Source organism: Oryx dammah, unplaced genomic scaffold (assembly GCF_014754425.2).
Source record: "Oryx dammah isolate SB20612 unplaced genomic scaffold, SCBI_Odam_1.1 HiC_scaffold_5, whole genome shotgun sequence".
NCBI lineage: Eukaryota > Metazoa > Chordata > Mammalia > Artiodactyla > Bovidae > Oryx > Oryx dammah.
Genome location: NW_024070189.1, coordinates 106,104,887 through 106,126,184, shown reverse-complemented (window position 1 = coordinate 106,126,184; position 21,298 = coordinate 106,104,887). Strand labels below are relative to the sequence as shown.

General features: G+C 52.3%; 1 protein-coding gene across 3 annotated transcripts in view; it reads left to right on the top strand.

The window, feature by feature from the left end:
* Positions 1-3,291: 3,291 nt before the first annotated feature.
* The window catches only part of TBC1D9B (TBC1 domain family member 9B), a 35,870-nt gene continuing 17,863 nt past the window's right edge, over positions 3,292-21,298 (top strand). For all 3 annotated transcript variants that reach the window (XM_040241380.1, XM_040241379.1, XM_040241377.1), the window contains exons 1-6: positions 3,292-3,535; positions 8,357-8,475; positions 13,241-13,469; positions 14,396-14,654; positions 15,891-16,098; positions 18,064-18,276. In XM_040241380.1, the coding sequence (XP_040097314.1) occupies positions 3,307-3,535; positions 8,357-8,475; positions 13,241-13,469; positions 14,396-14,654; positions 15,891-16,098; positions 18,064-18,276 (1,257 nt within the window). In that variant the 5' untranslated portion in view covers positions 3,292-3,306. The remainder of the gene's footprint in view (positions 3,536-8,356; positions 8,476-13,240; positions 13,470-14,395; positions 14,655-15,890; positions 16,099-18,063; positions 18,277-21,298) is intronic.

The window sequence follows — 21,298 nt, the reverse complement described above, 5'->3', positions numbered from 1 at the left end:
GCCGGGAGGCGCGGGGCCGGGCCGGGAGCGGGGCGGGAGGCCGGAGAGCCGGCCGCGGGCGGGCCGTGGGGGCTGGCCGGGGCGGCGCCAGGTAAGGACGGGGCTGGGGCCTCGAGGAAGACATCTGCGCTCGCGTCAGGGGGGCGGCCGGGGAGCCTGCGGCCAAGCGCGGAGGCCAGAAGAAGGATTCGGTGCCCGAGACCTTCCCGGGGCTCCGCGGAGGCTTGTGCCGCTTCCCGGAACGGATCTCACGGCGGAGAGTTCGCGGGATCTCCTGGGCCTCTGCTTCCCCCGGGGCCTCCCAGGAGGGGCCGAGGGACGCAAGCATTCCTTTCCTTCGCCTCCTTCTTTCCCCGCTCACCGAAGAATTGCCTTTTTAGTGAGATCAGAGTTCCTCCCAGCTGCTGCCTGACTCAGCTTCCATCTCTCCAGCTTCTCCTCATCCGTCTTCCCCACTTCTTGGTGCATTGGACCTGCAGAACGAGGCTTAACTGGATCACCGATATATGTGTTCTGATGACCTAGGCAGGGTGCCTCTTTGCCCGTCTGGGCACTACGCAGGACTGCCGCTCCTGGGGTGTGTGGCATTTGGGTTCCCGGGGATGTCTCCTGGGCACTCCTTCTACAGGTGGTGTCCAAAGCCCAGGCACTGCCACAGCACACCTGGGTCAGTCTTAGGCCAGACCACTGCCTGTGCTCCTCTGGCGCCCATTGTTGCCACTGAAGACCTCGGGCCCAGTGCTGCCGGGTCTTCTGTGAAATGTCCTAATGGTAAATCTTAGCAGCTAATATAGCCCCGTCAGGTGCAGACGGAGGCTTTCCATGGGAGAACGCTTCCTTCAGCCTCTTCTGGGCCACCTCCTGACCTGGAAGGGTGTGGGGTTACCAGGAAGACTGTTGTCTTCAGAGCCTTGAGCCCCCTCCCAGAGGCCTCTGGAATGGCAGGAACCAGTGCCGGACCTGCATCCTGGACTAGGCTGCTCAGTGGAGGTTAGACAGCAGCCCCTCTGGAGAGACTGACCGGTGGCCCGCCTCGAAGCCTGTGTAGAAATTGAATGCTTGGGTGCCCAGTACCTTCAGGTGTATCAGCATACCCATATTTCAGTCTCAGGGCTTGCTCTGTGCTCTGCATTTCCACAGGTCATCTCAGTGCGTGCCTGGGTCCCTGTGTGCTCTGCCTTCCTGTGCAGAGAAGGCCCTTTCTACCGCCCTCATCTCTCCATGTCCCCCGAAGCAGGCTGTCCAGTTCTCCCCTGGGGACCATGCCTTGAACTCTCTGCCCTTAGCTATGTTTGGTCAGTTCTGGCATGGCCTTTGCTGTGGCCTTCTCTGTGCCATGGTGGACTTTATGGTTTCCTGAACACACTCTTCTTGCAGGAGAAACAGTTCACAATGTGGTTTTATTCGATCTGTCTTTTAAAGACAGATGCCAACCTAGATTCTTCATTGATGACTGTGATGACATGGTCTGCCATTAAAAAGCTTTCAAGTCTTGCAATATGGATATGCCAACAATATAGGAATTAAAATTTCTGAGACCAGAAGAGAAACCTCAACATGAACAGTTAAAAAAAAGTTTATTCCAAACACTGAAAAGGCTTGAATATGCCACTTTAACTGCAATTTACAGAGGCATTTTAGAACATTTCAGTAAAATAAACATTACAGACTCCTGACTTGGATGCATGTGAAAATTACCTTCTTTTGTAACTGATTATTTTGTTAGACTGGAGGGTGAAAAAGCAGATTAAAATGGAATATGAAACAAGTGTTAAAGTCAAGCAATAAAGTCAATAGTAATTATTCTGGTATCAATACGAAAATGGTAACAAAATATTTTCAGATCATACCAAAAGCAGCATTTGATTAAAAGGAAAAAATAGAGACTTCCTTGGTAGTTCAGAGTTTAAGAATCCACCTGCTGGGGTTTCCCTGGTGACTCAGAGGTAAAGAATCTGCCTGCCAATGCAGGAGACACAGGTTTAATCCCTGACCCGGGAAGATCCCACATGCTACAGAGCAGCTGTCGAGCCTATGCTCTGGAGCCTGCAGGTCGCAGCTGCTGAGCCTGTATGTCGTGACTGCCGAAGCCCATGTGCCCTAGAGCCTGTGCTCTGTAACAGGAGACGCCACCGCAGCAAGAAGTCGCTGCCCCACAACTGGAGAGCAGCCCCTGCTCACCACAGCTAGAGAAAGGCAACAAAGGCCCAGCCCAGCCAAAAAGAAACAAAGTTAGTTTTTAAAAAAGGAAAACTGTAGGTCCAATATTCCTTATGAGTAATAAAAAAGAATCAGCCTGCAAATGCAGGGGACACATGTTCTATTCCCCCCTGCTCCAGGAAGAGTCCATAGAGCAACTGAGTCCATACTCTAGAGCCCGCGCTCTGCAACGGGAGAAATAGCCACACTGAGAAGCTGCTGGAGAGTAGCCCACAAAGAGCAATGAAGACCCAGCACAGCCAAAAATAAACAATAAGCAAACCTCAAATATGAACAATGGACAGGCTTTTATTTAGCTGAATCATTCAATTAATGAAGAGGAATAAATCAAATAGTTGCAAAATGTAAACATTTCCTCTGATTTATTGGGGAAATAGTGATGTTGACAAATGTTGATGACATTGCGATGAGAAGGAAAACTTGAAATGTCCTACAATGCTTCAGAGATGGAAAAAAAAAAAAAGGGACAATTTGGACAAAACTAAAAATCTGCCTGTTATTTTCCATCATGACTTTTGAGGTTACATTATCTTCCTGTTGTTGATGTGGAAAATGATGTTAAATATCATTGTCTTATGAAAAAGACATCAAAGTATACAGCCAGAAATGTCAGAGAGACATGTCATAAGAAATGTATCTGGCAGTTAATAATTACATTGTTTTTCTGGATTTTGTGATATTTGTGGTATTGTTTTAATATTTATTTGGTTGGTTGTGCTGAGTCTTAGTTGCAATATGTGGAATCTGGTTTCCTGACCAGGCCCCGAACCCGGACCCCTGCATTGGGAGTGTAAAGTCTTAGCCACCAGACCACCAGGGAAGTCCTTGTTGTTTTGTTTTGTTGTACTTCCTCATTCTGACAAATGCTAGTTTTCAAATCTGATTTTGCGTTTTTCTTGAAGAGGGCCTCCTGGATTATGTGAGCTTTGAGCCCTGTAAAACTTGAATCAGCCCCTGCCTGCAGGTGTTTCTGAGTCAGGAGGATAAACAGGAATAAGTAGGAGGGGATTTTTTGATAGGGATCAGAAACTGGCTGAAGGCCTTTGAGGAAAAAGAAGTTAATGTAATGGACTCAGATGACGCACGATGTTTCACGCTCTGGGCTGGGGCTGTGGGGCAGTGCTCCCCTCGTGGCTGCCTCCAGCCAAGCTCAGCTCCCAGCACAGCCCTCCCTCACCCTCCCTTCTCTCTGCCCTGTTGCCAGGACTTCTTGTGGGCACCCTGGATGTGGTGCTGGACTCCAGCGCGCGGGTGGCCCCTTACCGCATCCTCCACCAGACCCAGGACTCGCAGGTCTACTGGACAGTGGCGTGCGGTAGGTGCCTTGAATCACCAGGGGTGCTGGGCAGGGCCTGACCCAGAGAGGGGGGGACTCCGCCTACTGAGAGTCTGGTGCTGCCCTTGATTCAGACAGCACAGGCCAGGCCAGCGTCCACCTTAGGAAGGCAACATGGCTATGCACGGATGCAGGGCAGGTGGAGGTGAGTGTCACGAAGCCCTGTGCCCTTTCCAAGGGCTTGGCCTGGGGCAGTGTCCATGTTCCGCTAACCTTTTCACACGATGATACTGTAGATCATTTTTCATTACTACGTAATTTTTCAATGCACCTACTCACTGAAAGTTATCTGTAAACCCCAAAATCAATACTTGTGGTGATTTTGGACATCTGTGGAAGTGTGTGTGTGCAGAGCAGTGAAGAATTTGAATCACCAGACACACAGGCTCCCCGCTGAGGTGGAGCAAGCCGCCTCTCTGCCTTCTTGTTTCAGCGGTCAAACCATGAACACGTCTCCGTTTAGAAATCTCAGCGCCGTGCTCTTCATGTTTTTGTGTTACCTGTTGATGACTCTGCTGTTTAAAACGGCCCCAAGTATAATGCTAAAGTGCTACGTGGCGTGTGGTGCTTTTAAGGGCAAGAAGCTGCGATGTGCCTTACGGAGAAAATACGAGTTAGAGGCGCTTCCTTCAGGCGTGAGTTACAGTGCCCCTGGCTATGAGTTCAGTGCTAGGGTATTAAAAGTGTGTATTAGATAAGATGGCTTTAAGCAGAAAGACATAAGACAAAGTAGTATTTGGATCAGTTGATGAAAATGTCGCGACCGGAAGCTCATAGGAACTTAGCCCTGTAGCTCCCCTGGGAGCAGTATCGGCAAATTCAGTGTTCTAGGAACCTTTGTACAACGTAACCACTGTGAATAACGAGAATCAGCTATGGTTGTCCTAAGAGGAAACAGCCGCTCTCCTGAGAATCCAGGAGGAAGTCCCCTTTCAGCGGAACCAGCCTGGCTGAGGTCCCTGGGATAGAACAGCAGTCATAGCTGGCTCTCAGACAGCACTGCCTGCCTGCCAGCAACTCCAGAAGGGAGAACGTTGGTTTCCTCTATTTTAAAGATGAGGAAACTGTGCCCAGAGGGGTTAATAAACTTGCCTGTAGTCCCTGGGAAGCCCAGGTCAGACCCAGAGCACCTGTGACCACTGTGCTGCACGCCTCTCTGTGCTCGCAGCCCGTGTCGCTGCTCCTCAGGGTAAGATTTCCTTGGAGACCTGAGAAGGGGTGATGAGAGTGTTCGCAGCTGGACTGCAGCTATGGGGGCTGGGATTGGGTACAGGGCACCCTGAGTGGGGCGCTTGCAGGAGCCCGCGGCTGCCTGTGTGGGGGCGCCCGGGGCAGTTGATGTGTGCCTGGGCCAAGAGGAGCTGCTTCGTGCTGAAATGGGTCCTCGAGGCGCCCATCTGTGTCTCAGGGTCCTCCTTCTCAGAGAGGGCATGGAGGGGGGCAGTGGCAGTGCGAGCCGCCTCTCTGCGGGAAGAGAGGCGTGCGGTTGCTCTGGGGGCCTGTGGGAAGCCCCCGGCGAGGGGTGCGCTGCACTGGGGAGCTCCTGCCCCGGCCAGACCCCTGTGCTCACCTGCCTGTGCCGCTCTGTTTTTGCCCACACAACACTTCAGCTCTCCAAAGACAGACCCCTCCTGACGCCTCCCACTGAATCTTGACTCCTTAGCTTGCCATTAAAGGACTTTTCCCCTTTAAATCTTAAGTACTATTTCTGTTTTTCCAGAACTTTTTATGAGTTCTCTTTTTGATTCTTAGAGCACCTCAGAGACAGGTACAGTTGTTTTCATTTTACAGGATGAAGCTGAGGCATTCCTCAGCTTAGGTTGGGCATGTAGCCCAGAGCCACCTCACTGGAAAGTGACCAAACCGTAATGCTCATCCAAGCTGCTCATGCCCTCGAGGAGTTGCTGGTCTGGTGGGAGAGCTACAAGGGGCTTCCCTCGTGGCTCAGTTGGTAAAGAATCTGCCTACAATGCAGGAGACCCGGGTTTGATTCCTGGGTCAGAAAGATCTAGAGAAGGAAATGGCAACCCAATCCAGTATTCTTGCCTGTAGAATCCCATGGACAGAGGAGCCTGGCAGGCTACACTCCATGGGTTGCAAGAGTTGGGCAGAACTTAGCAACTAAACCACCACCAAAGGACTTTCAGGATCTGCTTGCCTCCATTTCTGTCTTCCTCCCCCAGCTCACACCTGGCCTTCAGCCAGACAAGACACTTGCAGGGCCTGAAGTCCTTCACCGCAGCTGCCCTGGCTGAGGTGCCTACAGCGCCCCCCGCATCCACATTGCCTCCACCGGCTCTGTTGAGCACCTGCCTGGATGTCACACTCTATAGAAGCTTTCCCAGACTCCCCAGAGCCACGTGCCGCTTCTCCCTCCCTTGGACCTGCCGCGTCCCCAGCAGCACTTTTGCACTGAAGGCTTGCTGCTCTCCCACCAGACCAGCAACTCCAAGAGGGTGCAGGCAGCCTGGGTTAGCATTACGGTTGGTCACTTGCCAGCGAGGTGACTCTGGGCAACATGCTCAACCTAACTCTGCCTCCGCTTCCTCCTATAAAATGAAAATAACTGTGCCTGTTTCCAAGGTGCTCCAAGAATCAAATAAGATAATTTATAAAAAGTTCTGAAAAAACAGAAATAGCACTTAGAATTTAATTAACTATTATATTTTTTATTACCAGTACCCAGCATAGAGATAGTTTCAGTATTTACTTGGTACTAAATGATTTCCTAAAGGAAATCAGTCCTGAATATTCATTGGAAACACTTTGGCCACCTGATGCTAAGGACTGACTCTTTGGAAAAGACCTTGATGCTGGGAAAGATTGAAGGCAGGAGGAGAAGGGGACAACAGAGGTTGAGATGGTTGGATGGCATCACTGACTCAACGGACATGAGTTTGAGCAAATTTCAGGAGGTGGCAATGGAGAGGGAAGCCTGGTGTGCGCTCACGACTGAGCAACTGAACTGAACTCAAATGAAGATCAAGTTGCTTTTAACTAATAATTCTTTCATGTGGATATATGTAAATATTTATAATTAAAGTGCAGGCAGATCCACACAGGTATAGTGAACAAGATTGCTTTGTTTTAGGTTGCCAGCAACATGTGTGAGAGTTGCATCACAAGCAGATTCAACCTTCACATTCAAATATGGGTTCTTAGCAAAACAAGCAAGAAAGAACTCCCTTCTCCTAACAACTACGCCTTGGCCTCTATGCACTAGGGAAAGGAGGCCATAATAGATATGCAAAGAAAAATGAAAAAAATAATAATTCATGGATGATTTAGGAGCTTCTATTTATGGTTACCTCTTGCAGTAATCATCTGTCGTTATGCTTATCGTCATGATTATCACTGTTAGTGTATGGTTCTGGGTTTAATCGTCTTCACATGGACATTCTCCCACAGACCCGTGGGAAAGGGTCTTTCCGTGCAGTTGCTTGTTAGGGTGGTGAACTGCTTGGGTAAATGTAAAGAAACAAAAGAAATCAACCCTAACCAAGACAGGCTGGACTGTGACTCTGGAAGACAGAGCTTGAGCAGGTAGCTGGGCCAGAGGAGATGACAGGGACCAACTCGGCCTGGCCGGAATGGAGCCAGGACGGGGTCTTCAGCTGGTGGAAGAGTTGTGGCCAGGCAGGAAAGGATGAGGTGGCCAGGGATCAGGTCTGTCACCCACAGTCACGCAGAACTCGCGTCTCTGCTACAGCCACCACCCCCCATCCGAGTGTGTGGGCCTTCCCGCAGCCACCGAGACAGTGGGGCCTTCTGGGTGCCTGCAGTCGGCAGACTGTCCCAGGACACTGGAAAGGAAGCAGAGCCTTCACTCCTTTCCTTATTCTTGTGCGAATTCATTTAGAAAAGAGTTCCTAAGTGCAAACCCCCTGCCAGACACATGAAAAACCCCCAAAACTGGGGTGCCAGAGGGATGGGGAAGAGACTCACCTCATCCTTCTACTTCTCCCGAGGCCTCTTTTCCCAGTTCCCTGATAGAGGCGGAGAAAGCAGCTGCCTCGGTCTTTGGGATGGCGCTGGGCTGCCTCTGAGTTTTTCCATCTCCATGGGGCCTGCAGTGCCCTCGAGGGGCCCTCTTCCTAAGGAGGACAGGGACCACCCTCCTAGGTGAGGCAGACCCTGAGGGCCAGCTAGCAACTGAAAGAGTCAAACAGGGGTGAAACAAAGGGTTCCTGGAAGAGACAGGGTCCAGGTGGGTTGTGAACTCGGGGGAGGAGGAAGAACAGTCAGAGGCCTGGATGGGTCATCTGGCTCAGAGAGAGGGAGGGGGCCTCTGGTCCAGCAGGGGACCAGCCAGCCAGGGACCTGAAGTCCTGCAGGAAGCTCCCGCTGCCGTCTGTGGAGGCCTAAATTCTTGGGAGAACTGCAGTCACTTATACCAAGTCTGACTGTCTGGCTAATCACCTACACGTGGAAGACCACGTTAAGTCCTTTTGTCTCAAAAAAAGTAAGTAAGCAAATGTGCACGTGTATGAACTATTTCTGGGACACAAGAAACTCGCAGTCACTCTTGCTCTTGGTGTTAGAGGGCAATGGAAGCTTTACTTTTTTCGTGACTCTCTTTCTATTTGCATTTTTTTATTTTGTGTTTTTATCAGGACCATTTATGACTTTTGCTATATATACACACACACACACACATATATATGGAAAGAGTAGACAGGTGAAAGATAGTAATCTTTTTTGTATAGCAAATTAGGTCACTCATTTTCAACTCTGAGTTTATGTTTAAGGCCTGGTGATTTTGTGATTTTCCTTTTCTTTATTCCACCAAACCACCCCTAGGTTCTTCCCGAAAAGAGATCACAAAACACTGGGAATGGCTGGAAAATAACTTACTCCAGACGCTGTCCATCTTTGACAATGAGGAAGATATCACCACCTTCGTCAAGGGCAAGATACACGTAAGACTCACTCTCCATACTGGTTCTGACTCCCTTCTTTGGGCTAGCAGTATTCACCTGTGTCATCCTCTGTAAACTTCAGACAACATGATTAGTTCTTGGCTCCATGAAGCAGAGGCGGAATGAAGTATCCAGTCCTGTTCTCTTGGTGTTGAAAGGGGCAGTTGAACTCATTGTATGCAGGCAGCATCTTCTGGCCAGCCACCAGAGTCTGACTAAGTGTAGCTGGGAGTTCCCATTCCCTTAGAGAGTGTTAGAGCAAGTATGCAGATATACAGCTCTGTGTCTAGTTCCTTGGCCAACAGAGGAAGAAGATGGAAATGACAGGATAATATGAAGTATCTTTCTATCATAAAGCTAACATTACTTCAGAATGCACAGATATTTTGACCCAGCAATTGCATTCCTTGGAATTCACCCTAGAGTGTATTCATATGTGCAGAATGACATATGTATCAGGATGTTCCCTGAAGCACTATCAGGGAACAGTGCCTCCCAGTCCCGTGTGAAGAGGGAAAGCAGCTGTTCTTTCCTTTGCTAATCGAGAGTGACCATACTTGCTAACACGGTACTTACTTTTTTCTATATGAATACTGTACTGAGCACCTTATATTCAGGGGACTTGATCAGTCATATGTGATATTCTTAGTGGAATATTTTGCAGGTAGCAAAATAATTATGAGTGTGTAAAAATTTATCACAGCAATGTTTAGATTGTTTCCCCTTTAGGGAATAAGTAGCCTAATGAGCATTTATCTGAGAATGTATGTATGTGTATCTGCCTTTTTTTCTTTCTGGTGGTTTATTGCCTTGGGTTAGATTCCTCAGAGGGCCCTTACTAGGTCAGAGTTTATGATACAAACTTGCTTTGGGCAAGCCCTTGTGACTTCATAATGCCAGAGCTTCCTAGACCTGGGCAGAGAGCACCGAGAGCTCCTCAGCAGTTCTCTGTGTGCCTTGGGGTGAGTTAGGATAGGGCCTGTGTTGCTTTTCTAGCTCCAGGAAACTAGGCAAAGAGAGCAGAGGCAAGTCTTCACTCTCCTACTGAATAGCTGGCCAATAATAATAATAACAGCAACATTATGGAATGTTTCTCTTACACCAAGCCCAAACAAACTAATCAAGAAAATAGACCAAAGCTCTTGATGAGTCAAATTAAAAATGGAAATTAGGAAATGTTGAGGTGAGGGGGCTTCCCTCGGGACTCAGCGGTGCAGGGTCCAGTGCAGGAGACACGGGTCTGATCCCTGGGCCAGGAGGAGTCCACGTGCCACGGAGCGGTTGAGTCCATGCACCGCAGCCGTGAGTCTGTGCTCCAGACGCCGACAGGGCGCCCGGGGAGCCTCCGAGCTGCAGCTGCTGAATCGCAGCCACCCTAGAGCCTGTGCTCCCCAACAGGAGGAGCCCCTGCAGTGAGCAGTCCTCGCAGCATGACTGAGGAGCTGCCCCACACAGAACGAGAACCCAGGGCAGCCGAAAATAAGTCATTAATTAAAGATTGTGTTTTACAAAAGAGAAAATGTTGAGGGAATTCCCTGGTAAGTCAGTGGTTAGGACTCAGCACTTTTACTGCTGGGACTGTGGTTTAACCTCTGGTTGGAGAACTAAGATCCCACAAGATGCATGGTGCCGCCAAAAGAAAAAGAGAGAACTGGACAGTTATAGACATACTACTGTGTATCAGAACTTGTGAGATGTAGTAAAAACAGCACACAGAAGGAAATGTAAAGTCTTACGTTTTATGTTTTATAATGCTGTGATAAAAAAGAAAGGTGGTGAGCCAAGTGTCCAGTAAATTAGAAGAATTCCAGAGAAACCAGGAAATTAGAAAGACGGAAATACAATGATCACAGAAAGATTTACTATTCACCGAAGACTCTATTATTCATCAGATTATAGTTGGCATTTTTTAGCAGTAAAGTATTTATTGATTAAGATAGGTACCTTGTGTTTTTTAGACACAATACTATTACACATTTAATAGACTACAGTATAGTGTAGACCTAACTTCTATATGCACTGTGAAACCGAAACAGTTGTATGACTTGCTTATATGTGCTTTACTGCTATGGTTCAGAACCACACCAGCAGTATCTCCAGGGTATGCCTGTAACAAAGGGGAGAAGTTAATTTCTTGGAAAATAAAGAAATGATACAGAAGAACAACAGATCAAAAAACAGATCTAAAATATAAACAAACCTGTGGCAAAAGTGATACAGGACAAAAGAGAAAAACCTCAAGCCATGTTGGGAATGAAATATTAAAAAGAAAAGCAGAGTTTAAAAAAAAGAAAATGCCATAAACAGCTTTACACCCATAAATTATAAGAATTAAGACAAGATGGACACTATTAAAATCCTGTTTTAGTTTCCAGTTGCTGTTGTAACAAGTTACTATGAACTTAGTGATTTAAAGCAGCAGAAGTTCTTAGGGCTTCCAGTGGTAAAGAATCCGCCTGCTGACGCAGGATCCCCGGGTTCGACCCCTGGTCTGGGATTGTGTGCTGCAACTATTGAGCCTGTGCTCTCGAGCCAGGAAGCCACAGCTACTGACGCCCGTGCGCTCGGAGCCCGTGCTCTGCAGCAAGAGGACCACTGCAGTGAGGGCTCAAGCACCACAGCTGGAGAGTAGCTCCCGCTCACTGCAGCTGGAGAAAAGCCCAAGAGCAAGAAGGCCCAGGACAGCCAAACGTTTAAAACACTAATTTTAAGTAAGCACAAGTTTCTTATCTTACAGTTCTGCACGTCAGAAGTCTGAAATGAAATCTCATAGGCTAAAATCAAAGAATTGGCAAGACTGATTCTTGGAAGCTTCGAAGGGAGAATCCACTTCCTTGCCTTTTCCAGCTCTTAGGAACCTTGTAGGGCTTCCCTTGACTGACTCAGCAGTAAAGAATCCACCTGCCGATACTGGAGACGCAGGTTCAGCCCCTGGGCAGGGAAGATCCCTGGAGACGGGAATGGCCCCCCACGCCAGTATTCTTGCCTGGGAAATCCCACGGACAGCGGAGCCTGGCGGGCTGCAGTCCACGGGGTCGCAGAGAGTCGGACACGACTGAGCGACTAAACAGCGACAACAGGAGCCGCGCGTTTCGCAGTTCTTGGTCCTTACCTTTCTTTTTAATGCCAGCGGCACTGACGTCCTGACTGACTTGTTTAATCAATTAGTACCTCTCTCTCAACTCTTCTGGGAATTGGGATGTAACATCTTTAGTGTGTTAGTCTCTCAGTCATGTCCGATTCTGCAACCCCACGGACTGTAGCCCACCAGGCTCCTCTGTCCATGGAGATTCTCCAGGCAGGAATACTGGAGTGGGTTGCCGTTCTCTTCTGCAGAGGAATATCCTTAGGGGGGCTGTTATCTGATCCGCCACAGAATAGAACTGAAACTGAGGCAAAGGAATAGAAAACTTGAAGATGCCTAAAACTGTTAAAGAACTTAAATCAGTCGTTCAAAATCTACCCAGTGATGTTAACAGTGCGCTTCTGTCAGCTAGCAAACAAAACCTGAGTTCTGGGGGCCAGGCGGTTCGTTCCTTTGGTGGGGACCAGTACTCCAGTAGAGACCAGTGGGAATGCAGAGGAAAGTGCAAAGCAGCATGTCAGCTCCTTTGCTCCCTGCTTGGGGAGCTCCCAGGTGCAGCTGAAGGAGTGGGGGCACCCGCTGAGACCCAGGAAGGGGGCCTGAAGGCCACGGTGCCAGTGACGGTCCATAGGCTGTCTGGCGCTCACCATCCCGCTGGTGGGGCCCCTTCTCCAGCCTCCCGGTAGGCACACTGGAGGGCAGCAGACGCAAAGGTGGGGCCTTGATAGTGAGAAGGGTGCTCAGATGCAGAGCTCGCTCCTGCAGCAGTGCTCTGGGGAGGCAGACAGGCAGCTTGAGAGAGATGCTGGGGTTGTAGGCACAGTGGTGCTGTCTGTACTGAAATGGAGGTGCTGTTCTCGGGTCCTCACCCCAGCGCCTGGCTGTTTTTCCTACTCGTGGAGGCAGGGACATGAGGCTGCCAGGAGGCTCCGTGGAAGCGGCAGTCTGGGCCACACCACTTGCCTTGAATTCCTTTAGCTTATCGAGTAGTCATACCCCCTGGAAGATTTACGTGTACATTTTGAGCCAGATATACTAAGAACCTGTTGTACCCCCAGGAGGTTTGGCTCTGTGGCCCAGGGGGATATCTTTGGGCACCGTGAGCCCACTAAAGATGTTGGCGGGGCACAGCACTGACACGCCCTGAGCTGGGTGGGCCCTGCCGCTGGCCCGAAGACCTTGAGCAAGGGCCAGAGGCAGCAGCCACCTGGTATGGGAAGGGGGGGAGTGTCAGATACAGAACATCCTTTGGGACACTGGCATGAGGAATGCCGTTCATAGAAGAGTGCCACAGCAAGATCCCATTTGGGCAAAGAAGGAAGGGAAAGAGCAGACGTGTGTATTTGCTTAAAGGTGCATCAGTGCCAGCCTGTTTGGGAGAAAATCAGCAAAGTGGTTACAGCAGCAGATGGAGACTGCCTTCTCACTGAACTCCCTTTTCTACTATTTGCATTTTTTTTTGCCATGTTTATGTATTATATTTTTCAGGTATTTACATCAAAATAACTAAAATGTAAATTTGAAAGTCTTTGCTCTGAGCTAGTAGAGAGAAAGCTCGGGGAGTTAGGGGAACTCGCCTGCTCTGTGTGGCCAGAGCAGCTGTCGGGCCTCCCTGCTTGTGGCCCTGGGTCAGTGTCCAAGAGCCCTGAGTGCCCCCTGATTCCCCGTGTCCTCCTCCAGGGCATCATCGCAGAAGAGAACAAGAATGCGCAGCCCCAGGGAGACGAGGACCCTGGGAAGTTCAAGGAGGCCGAGCTGAAAATGAGGAAGCAGTTTGGGATGCCCGAGGGGGAGAAGCTGGTCAACTACTATTCCTGCAGCTACTGGAAGGGCCGTGTGCCCCGGCAGGGCTGGCTCTACCTGACCGTCAACCACCTCTGCTTCTACTCCTTTCTGCTGGGCAAGGAGGGTGAGTGCAAGCAGCAGGGGCTCCCTGCGTCACCCCCACCCTCCCTGCCCCAGCCTGCAGCTGGTGCTGGCATCCTCCTCTGCACTCACCCTCCGCCTCGCCTCTAGAAAGTGCGCCTCCTCCCCAGACTTCCAGGCTTCCCGAGGGCTCGGCCTCCTCGGCCCCCAGATGTTCTGTCCCCACACAACCACCAGAGTCCCCAGAAGACAGTGACTCAGGAGCAGAACGCCCAGACTTGAGCCAAACATCACCCGGCCCTTGGGGGCTCTGTTGTGTCTGCATCAACCAGCACAGCTCTTCACTTGGTGACTTTCTGCACAGGGCCTCCCCTCTTTCACGCAGAACATGCCAGCGCCCCTGTCATCCCTGAGCAGCTGCAGGTTCCATGGGGCCTTGGATGTGCGCCCCTGCATCCACCTGCTGCGGGGCCCTCCGCCCAGGAAGCCCGGGCCTCGGGCCAAGAGCAGGTGCCCAGCCTGCTCCCTCTGCTGCCACGTCACCCCCAGAAAGCAGCCCCAGGGCGTCAGCTGCTCTGTGCTCCCTTTCCGGGGCCCAGCGCCCAGCCATGCACACGCTTGTCCCAACCTCACCTGCCTCCCCCGCCTTCACATCTGCTCACGAGGCAGGGCCAGTGTCCTCTCTGTGCCGGCCACACCATGTTGTGACTTGCCCCCAGAGCAGGACAGTCCCCCCAGCTGGGGCTTTTCAGGTCCCAGGGCTCAGCTCGCTCGCCTCTGCTTGTTCATTCATGCCGTCCTTCAGCCATTCTGTGGGCAAACCCAGGAGGTTCTTGGGACTGGGAGCTGGGTCAGCCCCGCACAGCCGGGCTCGGGCTGGGCCCAAGGGGGAGTCAGGAGCCGGCCGCCCGGCCCTGCAGCGGGCTTGCCCTCATGCCGTGTCTGTCCCCCCCATCCCCCGGCGTCCAGTGAGCCTGGTGGTGCAGTGGGTGGACGTCACGCGGCTGGAGAAGAACGCCACACTGCTCTTCCCTGAGAGCATCCGCGTGGACACGCGGGACCAGGAGCTCTTCTTCTCCATGTTCCTCAACATCGGGGAGACCTTCAAGCTCATGGAGCAGCTGGCCAACCTGGCGGTGCGGCAGCTGCTGGACAGCGAGGGCTTCCTGGAGGAGAAAGCGCCGCCCCGGCCGCCGCGGCCACACAGGAACATCTCGGCGCTGAAGCGGTGCGTCGGCCCGCCCGCCGGGGACCCGGCACAGGCACCCTGCGTGGGAGGGGGCCCGCTGAAGGGTGGTTGCGGTCGTGCAGGACGTTCACAGAGGCATCATCCTGAAAGCCGCCGCTGACGCGGAGGGGGTGCCTCCTGTATCGCTTCTCCAGCGCCGGGGCGGGGAGCCGGCCGGGGAGGCAGAGTAACTCGCCCCAGGACCGCCGCCCCCCGCGGGAAGGCCTCAGTGAGTCCCCGCTCAGGGAGCGCAGCCGCCTTCCCGCCCGACAGACGGCTCGGCTCAGGCCCGGCGCGAGCGCCCTGCCACTCCGTGTGGGAACCAGCAGACCGAGGAGCAGTCGCGGGGCCGGCCCTCCAGAGCAGCTCTGTCCTTGCTGCTCCGTGGCAGCGGCAGGGGATGCTCATAGGCCGGGGGAGCTCAGAGACGGCCGCGGTGAGAGGCACGCCCTTGGGCTCAGAGCCCGTGGTCTAGGCCCAGACTCTTGCACCGTCTGGCAGAACGCCGTCCAGGGACGGCTCTCGCCTCACGCGAGTGACCTGGTGGCTCTCAGAACCTCTGGGAAGAAAGCAAGCAGGGCGGGACTGGGCAGGCGCTGGCACTGTCCGCCGGGGGTGCCCCCCAGGCCCGGCTCAGAATGCTGGCCGCTCCCTGGGGTCTGGGGGGATGTTCACAAGGATTGGTCCCTGCCGGCCCGCCTCACACCGTCCTAGGCCCAGCGAGGGTGTGTTTCTCGTAAGCAACAGCACCCTGTGGTCTACGTGTTTTGAGGATGTTTGGTCCAAGCCACTCAGCACTTGGGATCTTAGTTCCCCAACCAGGGATTGAAGCTGCCTCCCCCTGCAGTGGACGCTCGGAATCGTAGCCCCTGCACTGCTGGGGAAGCGCTAGCACCCTGCGTTTTCCTCCTCACTCCACACCTGCCTGTCGGAAGGCCCTGTCTGGGTTTCCCGGTGGGGCCGGGTCTTCCCAGTAAGAAGCAGCAGGGTGGGTGCAGGCATCTTCTGGGCACACCAGACGTGCTGGTAGTTGACCGCGCCTCTGCTGACCATACGGACGTGTGCATTTTCCCCCTGGATCTTTCAGTGTCCATGTTCTATTGAACTCTGAGGTCCCTGGGCACAGCTTGCTCACAGGAGGACCCCCACGAGCCTGAGTCCAGTGTGGAAGCCGAGGACACGAGGCCCCCTCGTGAGTGTATCAGCCCTGACTCCTGCCCCCTTTCCCACCACCAGAGACCTGGACGCTCGAGCCAAGAACGAGTGCTACCGTGCCACATTTCGGCTGCCCAGGGACGAGCGCCTGGACGGCCACACGAGCTGCACCCTGTGGACCCCGTTCAACAAGCTGCACATCCCCGGCCAGATGTTTATCTCCAGCAACTACATCTGCTTCGCCAGCAAGGAGGAGGATGCTTGCCACCTCATCATACCGCTGCGGGAGGTGAGCCTGACGTCCTTGCCAGCTCTCCCCTGACCTGCCAGGTCCCCAGCCTGGGAAGCCGCTCAGGATTTGGTGGTATGAGCAGCGAGGGCACACGGTCCAGCACCACCCTGAGCACGTGTCCTCCACCAGGCCCCACGGGGTGTAAGGTGCACTGGATGCCCGCTCAAGGGTCACCCTTACCTGGTGGGAAGACAGGGTAGGCTTTGGCCTGCCAGCAGAGCTCACACTGGTACACAAGGAAACCTTGAAAAGGACCCACTGGGTCAGAGCCCCATGGCCTCCTGCGGGTGAGTGTCCCTTTCTCCTGCCTTCTTGGGTCTTCCGTTTGGACTTTGGCATATCCCTGCTCTGGGGGGCCTGGAGGACACGGACCATGCCCCAGCTGCATCCTGTCCCTCTCAGAGCCCCCTCACTGACCCCTCCTGACACGCCCCTTGGCTGGGGCGCAGGCTCTGGTACAGTCATCGGAAGTCAGCTCTTAACCTTTCAGGAGGAGGGTCAACTCTCACCTGTAAGCTAGCTCTTACCTGTCACAGGGATTTTTCCCTTTACTTTCTTGGGCTTCCACACTGACTCTAGTGGAAACAAGGCCATTTGTCCTGTGCTGCAGTGAAGGGTGTAGATAGTGAGGGGGAGCACCCCACCACCACCACCCAGACAGAAGGCCCAGACCCAGAGGTCAAGGATAGGTCCCAACCAGGCATACTGGTTGCTTAATTACTGAAGCACAGTGAGGTTCTTAAGTTAGAACCTAAATCACAGTAGTCTGATTCTGTTTAAAACAGAACACTGGGACCTCCCTGGCCTTTGTACAAAGCCCTGAAGTTGTGGGTATAGTCGCAAATAGGTGTGAGGTACTGTGCTGCCTCAGTTTCCCCAAGGGAAGTCAGAGGCAAAGACTTAAAGGAGCCACAGCTCCAGGCTGAGGGGCCCAGGGTGGCCCCAGGCCCCACACTCCGTTTGGCACTAGGCCTGTGGGTTTGTTCTGGCTGCTGTCCCGACCTGACCCTGAGGTCTGGGGGCTGGCTACAGACTCATCTTAAGCCCAGCTCCACTTCTCCTGAGGGGTCCTGACATCAGAGAGCTCTGGCTAACCCAGGCAGCTCTTGGAATGTGGCCACAGCTGGTCAGGATGGAGGCCCCTCCCCAGCCCTGGCCTCAGCGTCCCATCCAGGGGGCTTCCCAGGGGCTCCTCACTCAGAGCCAGCCACACGCAGGCATCCGCTGTGCTCAGTCCCTTCAGTCATGTCGAAATCTGTGGGGCCCTGCGGACTGAAGCCTCCCAGGCTCCTCTGTCCATGGCATTCTCCAGGCAGGAATTCTGGAGGTGGTTGCCTTGCCCTCTTCCAGGGGGTCTTCCCAACCCAGATATTGAACCCCTCTCTCTTAGTCTCCCGCAGTGGCAGGCGGGTTCTTTACCAGTAGCGCCACCTAGGGCCGGTGAGCCGAAACAAGCGACCACAGTGAAAAGCCCGCGCTCTGCAGCGAAGAGGAAGTCTGTGAGCAGCAGCAAAGACCCAGCACAGCCAAAGCTTAGTTAATTTTTTAAAAAAGAACTGGGCCCATGGCAAGAATCAGGAAGTGCTGAGGGAGTGAGGGCTGAGGAGGGGAATGAGTTCTTGCCTCGCTTTAGGACGGGGGCAGGACTGGCAGCCTTGAGGGAGCTGGTCAGAGAGCAGCTGGGCTCAGGGTCTACGTTCTGCCTCACCCCCCTCAGGATGGTCTTCCGAGGCTGACACCCTCACACCCATCAGCAGTGGAGAGAACGGGGCTCAGATGTGCACAGGACGCACACAGCAGTGAGTGGCAGAGTCAGGAAGCACCCAGGCCTGCAGAGCCCTGCCTCCCCGCCCCGCCCCGTGCCCCGAAGGCAGCCTGAGCCCACCGTACTCTTGCCTTCACAAAACCACATGGCTTTATATCACAAGATGCAAACCCCAGATGGTGTTTTTGGCTTCTCAGGTGACCATTGTGGAAAAAGCCGACTGCTCCAGCGTCCTGCCCAGCCCTCTATCTATTAGCACTAAGAGCAAAATGACCTTTCTGTTCGCCAACCTGAAAGACCGTGAGTTCTTGGTTGAGAGGATCTCTGACTTCCTCCAAAAGATGCCATCCAAGCCGTCAGGTGGCAGCCGAGCAGAGAAGAAAGCCAGCATCGTGGATGCAGCCCCAGAGGTGAGCGGGCCCCCCAGAGCAGCGGGGTGGGGCAGGGGCAGGAGGAGAGCCCTTGGGTGGAGAGGGCCCCCACTTGGTGCTGCTGGAAAACCTCACCCAACCCCAGTCTCAGGGGTCCTGGCCATGCACACAGGGCCCAGGGTCTCAGACCTTTCTGTACCCCAAGACTCCCTCAAGTCGGCCTGCCTGCCTCAAGCCTTACTCCACATGAGAAGCCGTCTCTGCCTGGACCAGCCCCCTTCATCTCTGTCCCTCATGAACTTATCCGGCACTGAGCCACGCTGCTGAGGCCTGCCCGTTTGGGTTTATTTACCTGGCATTTCTCCCTTCAGTCTTTCTTACAGGGTTACCTTTTACTGCAGTCTCCTTACTATACCAACAGTATTAATAATTCTTTAACATCAGATACTTGTGTTATGGGCTTCCCTGGTGGCTCAGCTGGTAAAGAATCCGCCTACACTATGGGAGACGTGGGTTCGAATCCTGGGTTGGGAAGATCCCTTGGAGAAGGGAAAGACTACCCACTCCAGTGTTCTGGCCTGGAGAATTCCATGGACCGTATAGTCCATGGGGTCACAAAGAGTCGGACACGACTGAGCGACTTCCACACTTGTGTTTACATTTCCCCAGATGCACATGTACTTTTTACAGTTTGATCAGATTTGAATTGAGGTACACATAGATCATATATTTGTCGCAGTTGATTGCTGTAATCTCTTTACAGGTTTCTGCTGCCATCTCTTTCTCCCTCTCCCTCGCTGTCTTTTCTTGCAGTGTTTTATTGAAGGAACTGGTCATTTGTGCTGTCGAGTTTCTCGCAGCCTGGTGTTTGCTGACTGCCTCCCCTGCAAGCCTTTAATAGGTTCTTTTGTGCCCTGTTTCTTGTAGGTTGGTGGTTGAATGGTAAGATCCAGCTCGATTTTTGATTTGTTTATGTTGGTGTGAGGTGGGGAACAGGCACTTGTAGGCAGGATTGAGCTGTGTGCTTCTACCAAGAGGTGTACAATACCTGGTTATTTGCTGTTACCGGTCATTGACAAGTATTGCCTAAGTAATGCCTCAGGTAACTCATTAGGATTGCAAATGGGAGCACTCAGTTCTATCATTTCTTCTGTTCACTAGCTGGAATATTTTTGTATAGAGAAACTTACCCTCATCAGCTATTTGGTCACCCTGAGACACAGTTCATATAGAAAAGGCAGAATAAATCCTTTTTTTATTCACCGGTTGTTAAAAGGACAAGCTGGTTTTCTAGTATCCTCCAAATGTGACCAATTCAGCTTTTGTGTTTACTTTTTAGTATAATTATGAACTTACATATTTAAGCAACTTGATTTGTTTCAGCTCAGGACAGTTTTTATCCTCATTCCGTCTATGACCAGAGGACAGTTATTCAGGTGGCCTAAGTCCTTTTGACATTACCGTGACCTTGTTTGATCACTTCCGTCCTTCTTGGTATAACAAGATGTCTGTGCTATCATCAGTCTAGATTTGTGAAAACACTAGAAGAGTCCATATAACAGTCCACCCGCGTGGCTGCTCCAGGAAAACCAGGAGCTCTGGCATTGCAGGCCTGCGTTCCCACCAAGTAGCACTGGAGCCATAAACTTCCCACCCGTTAATCAATGCTCAGCAGACTGTTAAGTAGACAAAGAATGGATGGGAAGGGAACAGGCAGAATCAGTGCACGCTGGAGACTTTAAGAAAGTTTCTTAGAGGAGGCTGGGCTTGATCTGTGATTTCAAGGAATAGCGAGGTTGGTCTGGTGAAAAGGGACGTGAGCAGGAATGTCGAACTGCCTTTTCAAGGCCCGGTGCCACAGATGGCAGGACCTGAGCAGCCAGACCAAGCTTGGCTCCACGGCCCCTTCTGACCACCTGCCCTTCTTCATCCAACACATTTTATTGCATTCCTGATAGGTGTCAGATCCTCTTCTAGGCACTAGAAATAGAACTGATTAGACAAAATTTATGCCCCTTTAGAGCTTATATTCTAGTGAGAAAGACAAGTCAGTAAGGAAATAACCATTAAGTGTGTCAGGTGGCAGTAAGGGCCGTGGAAAAAGTAAAACAGGATAAAAGGATCAGGATGGCCAGGGGACAGGCGGGCTCTGATCAAGTGGCGTTGAAGGAAGTAAGGGGCCAGCCAGGAAGTATCTGGGGAAAGGGCTGCGGAGAGGAGAGCAGACAGGGCTCAGGCCTGAGATGGGAGAGGGAGTGGGAAGCCAGAGCGTACAGAGCCCGTAGGCCTTTGTAAGCACTGAGCCCTGACTCTGAGTGCGGTGGGAGCCAGTGGAAAGTCTGGGCTGGAGAAGGGACCTGGTCTGTGTTGTAGCAGAGCTGCTCTGGCAGCGTGCTGAGAATGGAATCGAGGTGCAGCTGTCAGTACAGTAGCCACAGATGGCTACTGAGCACTTGAGCGGCAACCAGCCCATCCGGGAATGTGCTCTAAGCATAAACTGCACGCCAGAGGTAGAAGATTCAGAAAAGAAAAAAGGAGAGTCCAATAGAGAGAAAATAGTCAAGAGACGCGGAGAAGGCGATGGCACCCCACTCCAGTACTCTTGCCTGGCAAATCCCATGGACGGAGGAGCCTGGTGGGCTGCAGTCCACGGGGTCGCTAGGAGTCGGATGCAACTGAGCGACTTCACTTTCACTTTTCAGTTTCCTGCATCGGAGAAGGAAATGGCAACCCACTCCAGTGTTCTTGCCTGGAGAATCCCAGGGACGGGGGAGCCTGGTGGGCTGCAGTCCATGGGGTCGCACAGAGGTGGACACGACTGAAGCGACTTAGCAGCAGCAGAAGCAGCAGTCAAGAGACGTGAGAAAGAACTGAAGCAAAGAAGATCCAATCTCTGTGTGACATAGCTCCCCAAAAAGGAAACAAGAGCCACGCAATAACAGCTGATAGAAACTGTGACTCAAGAAAAGTTTTCTGAATATGAAAGAAAACTTAAACCCGCCCAGTAGAAAAGCATCTGGTACATCTGGAAAATCAGTACAAAATAGTATGTAATATGTAC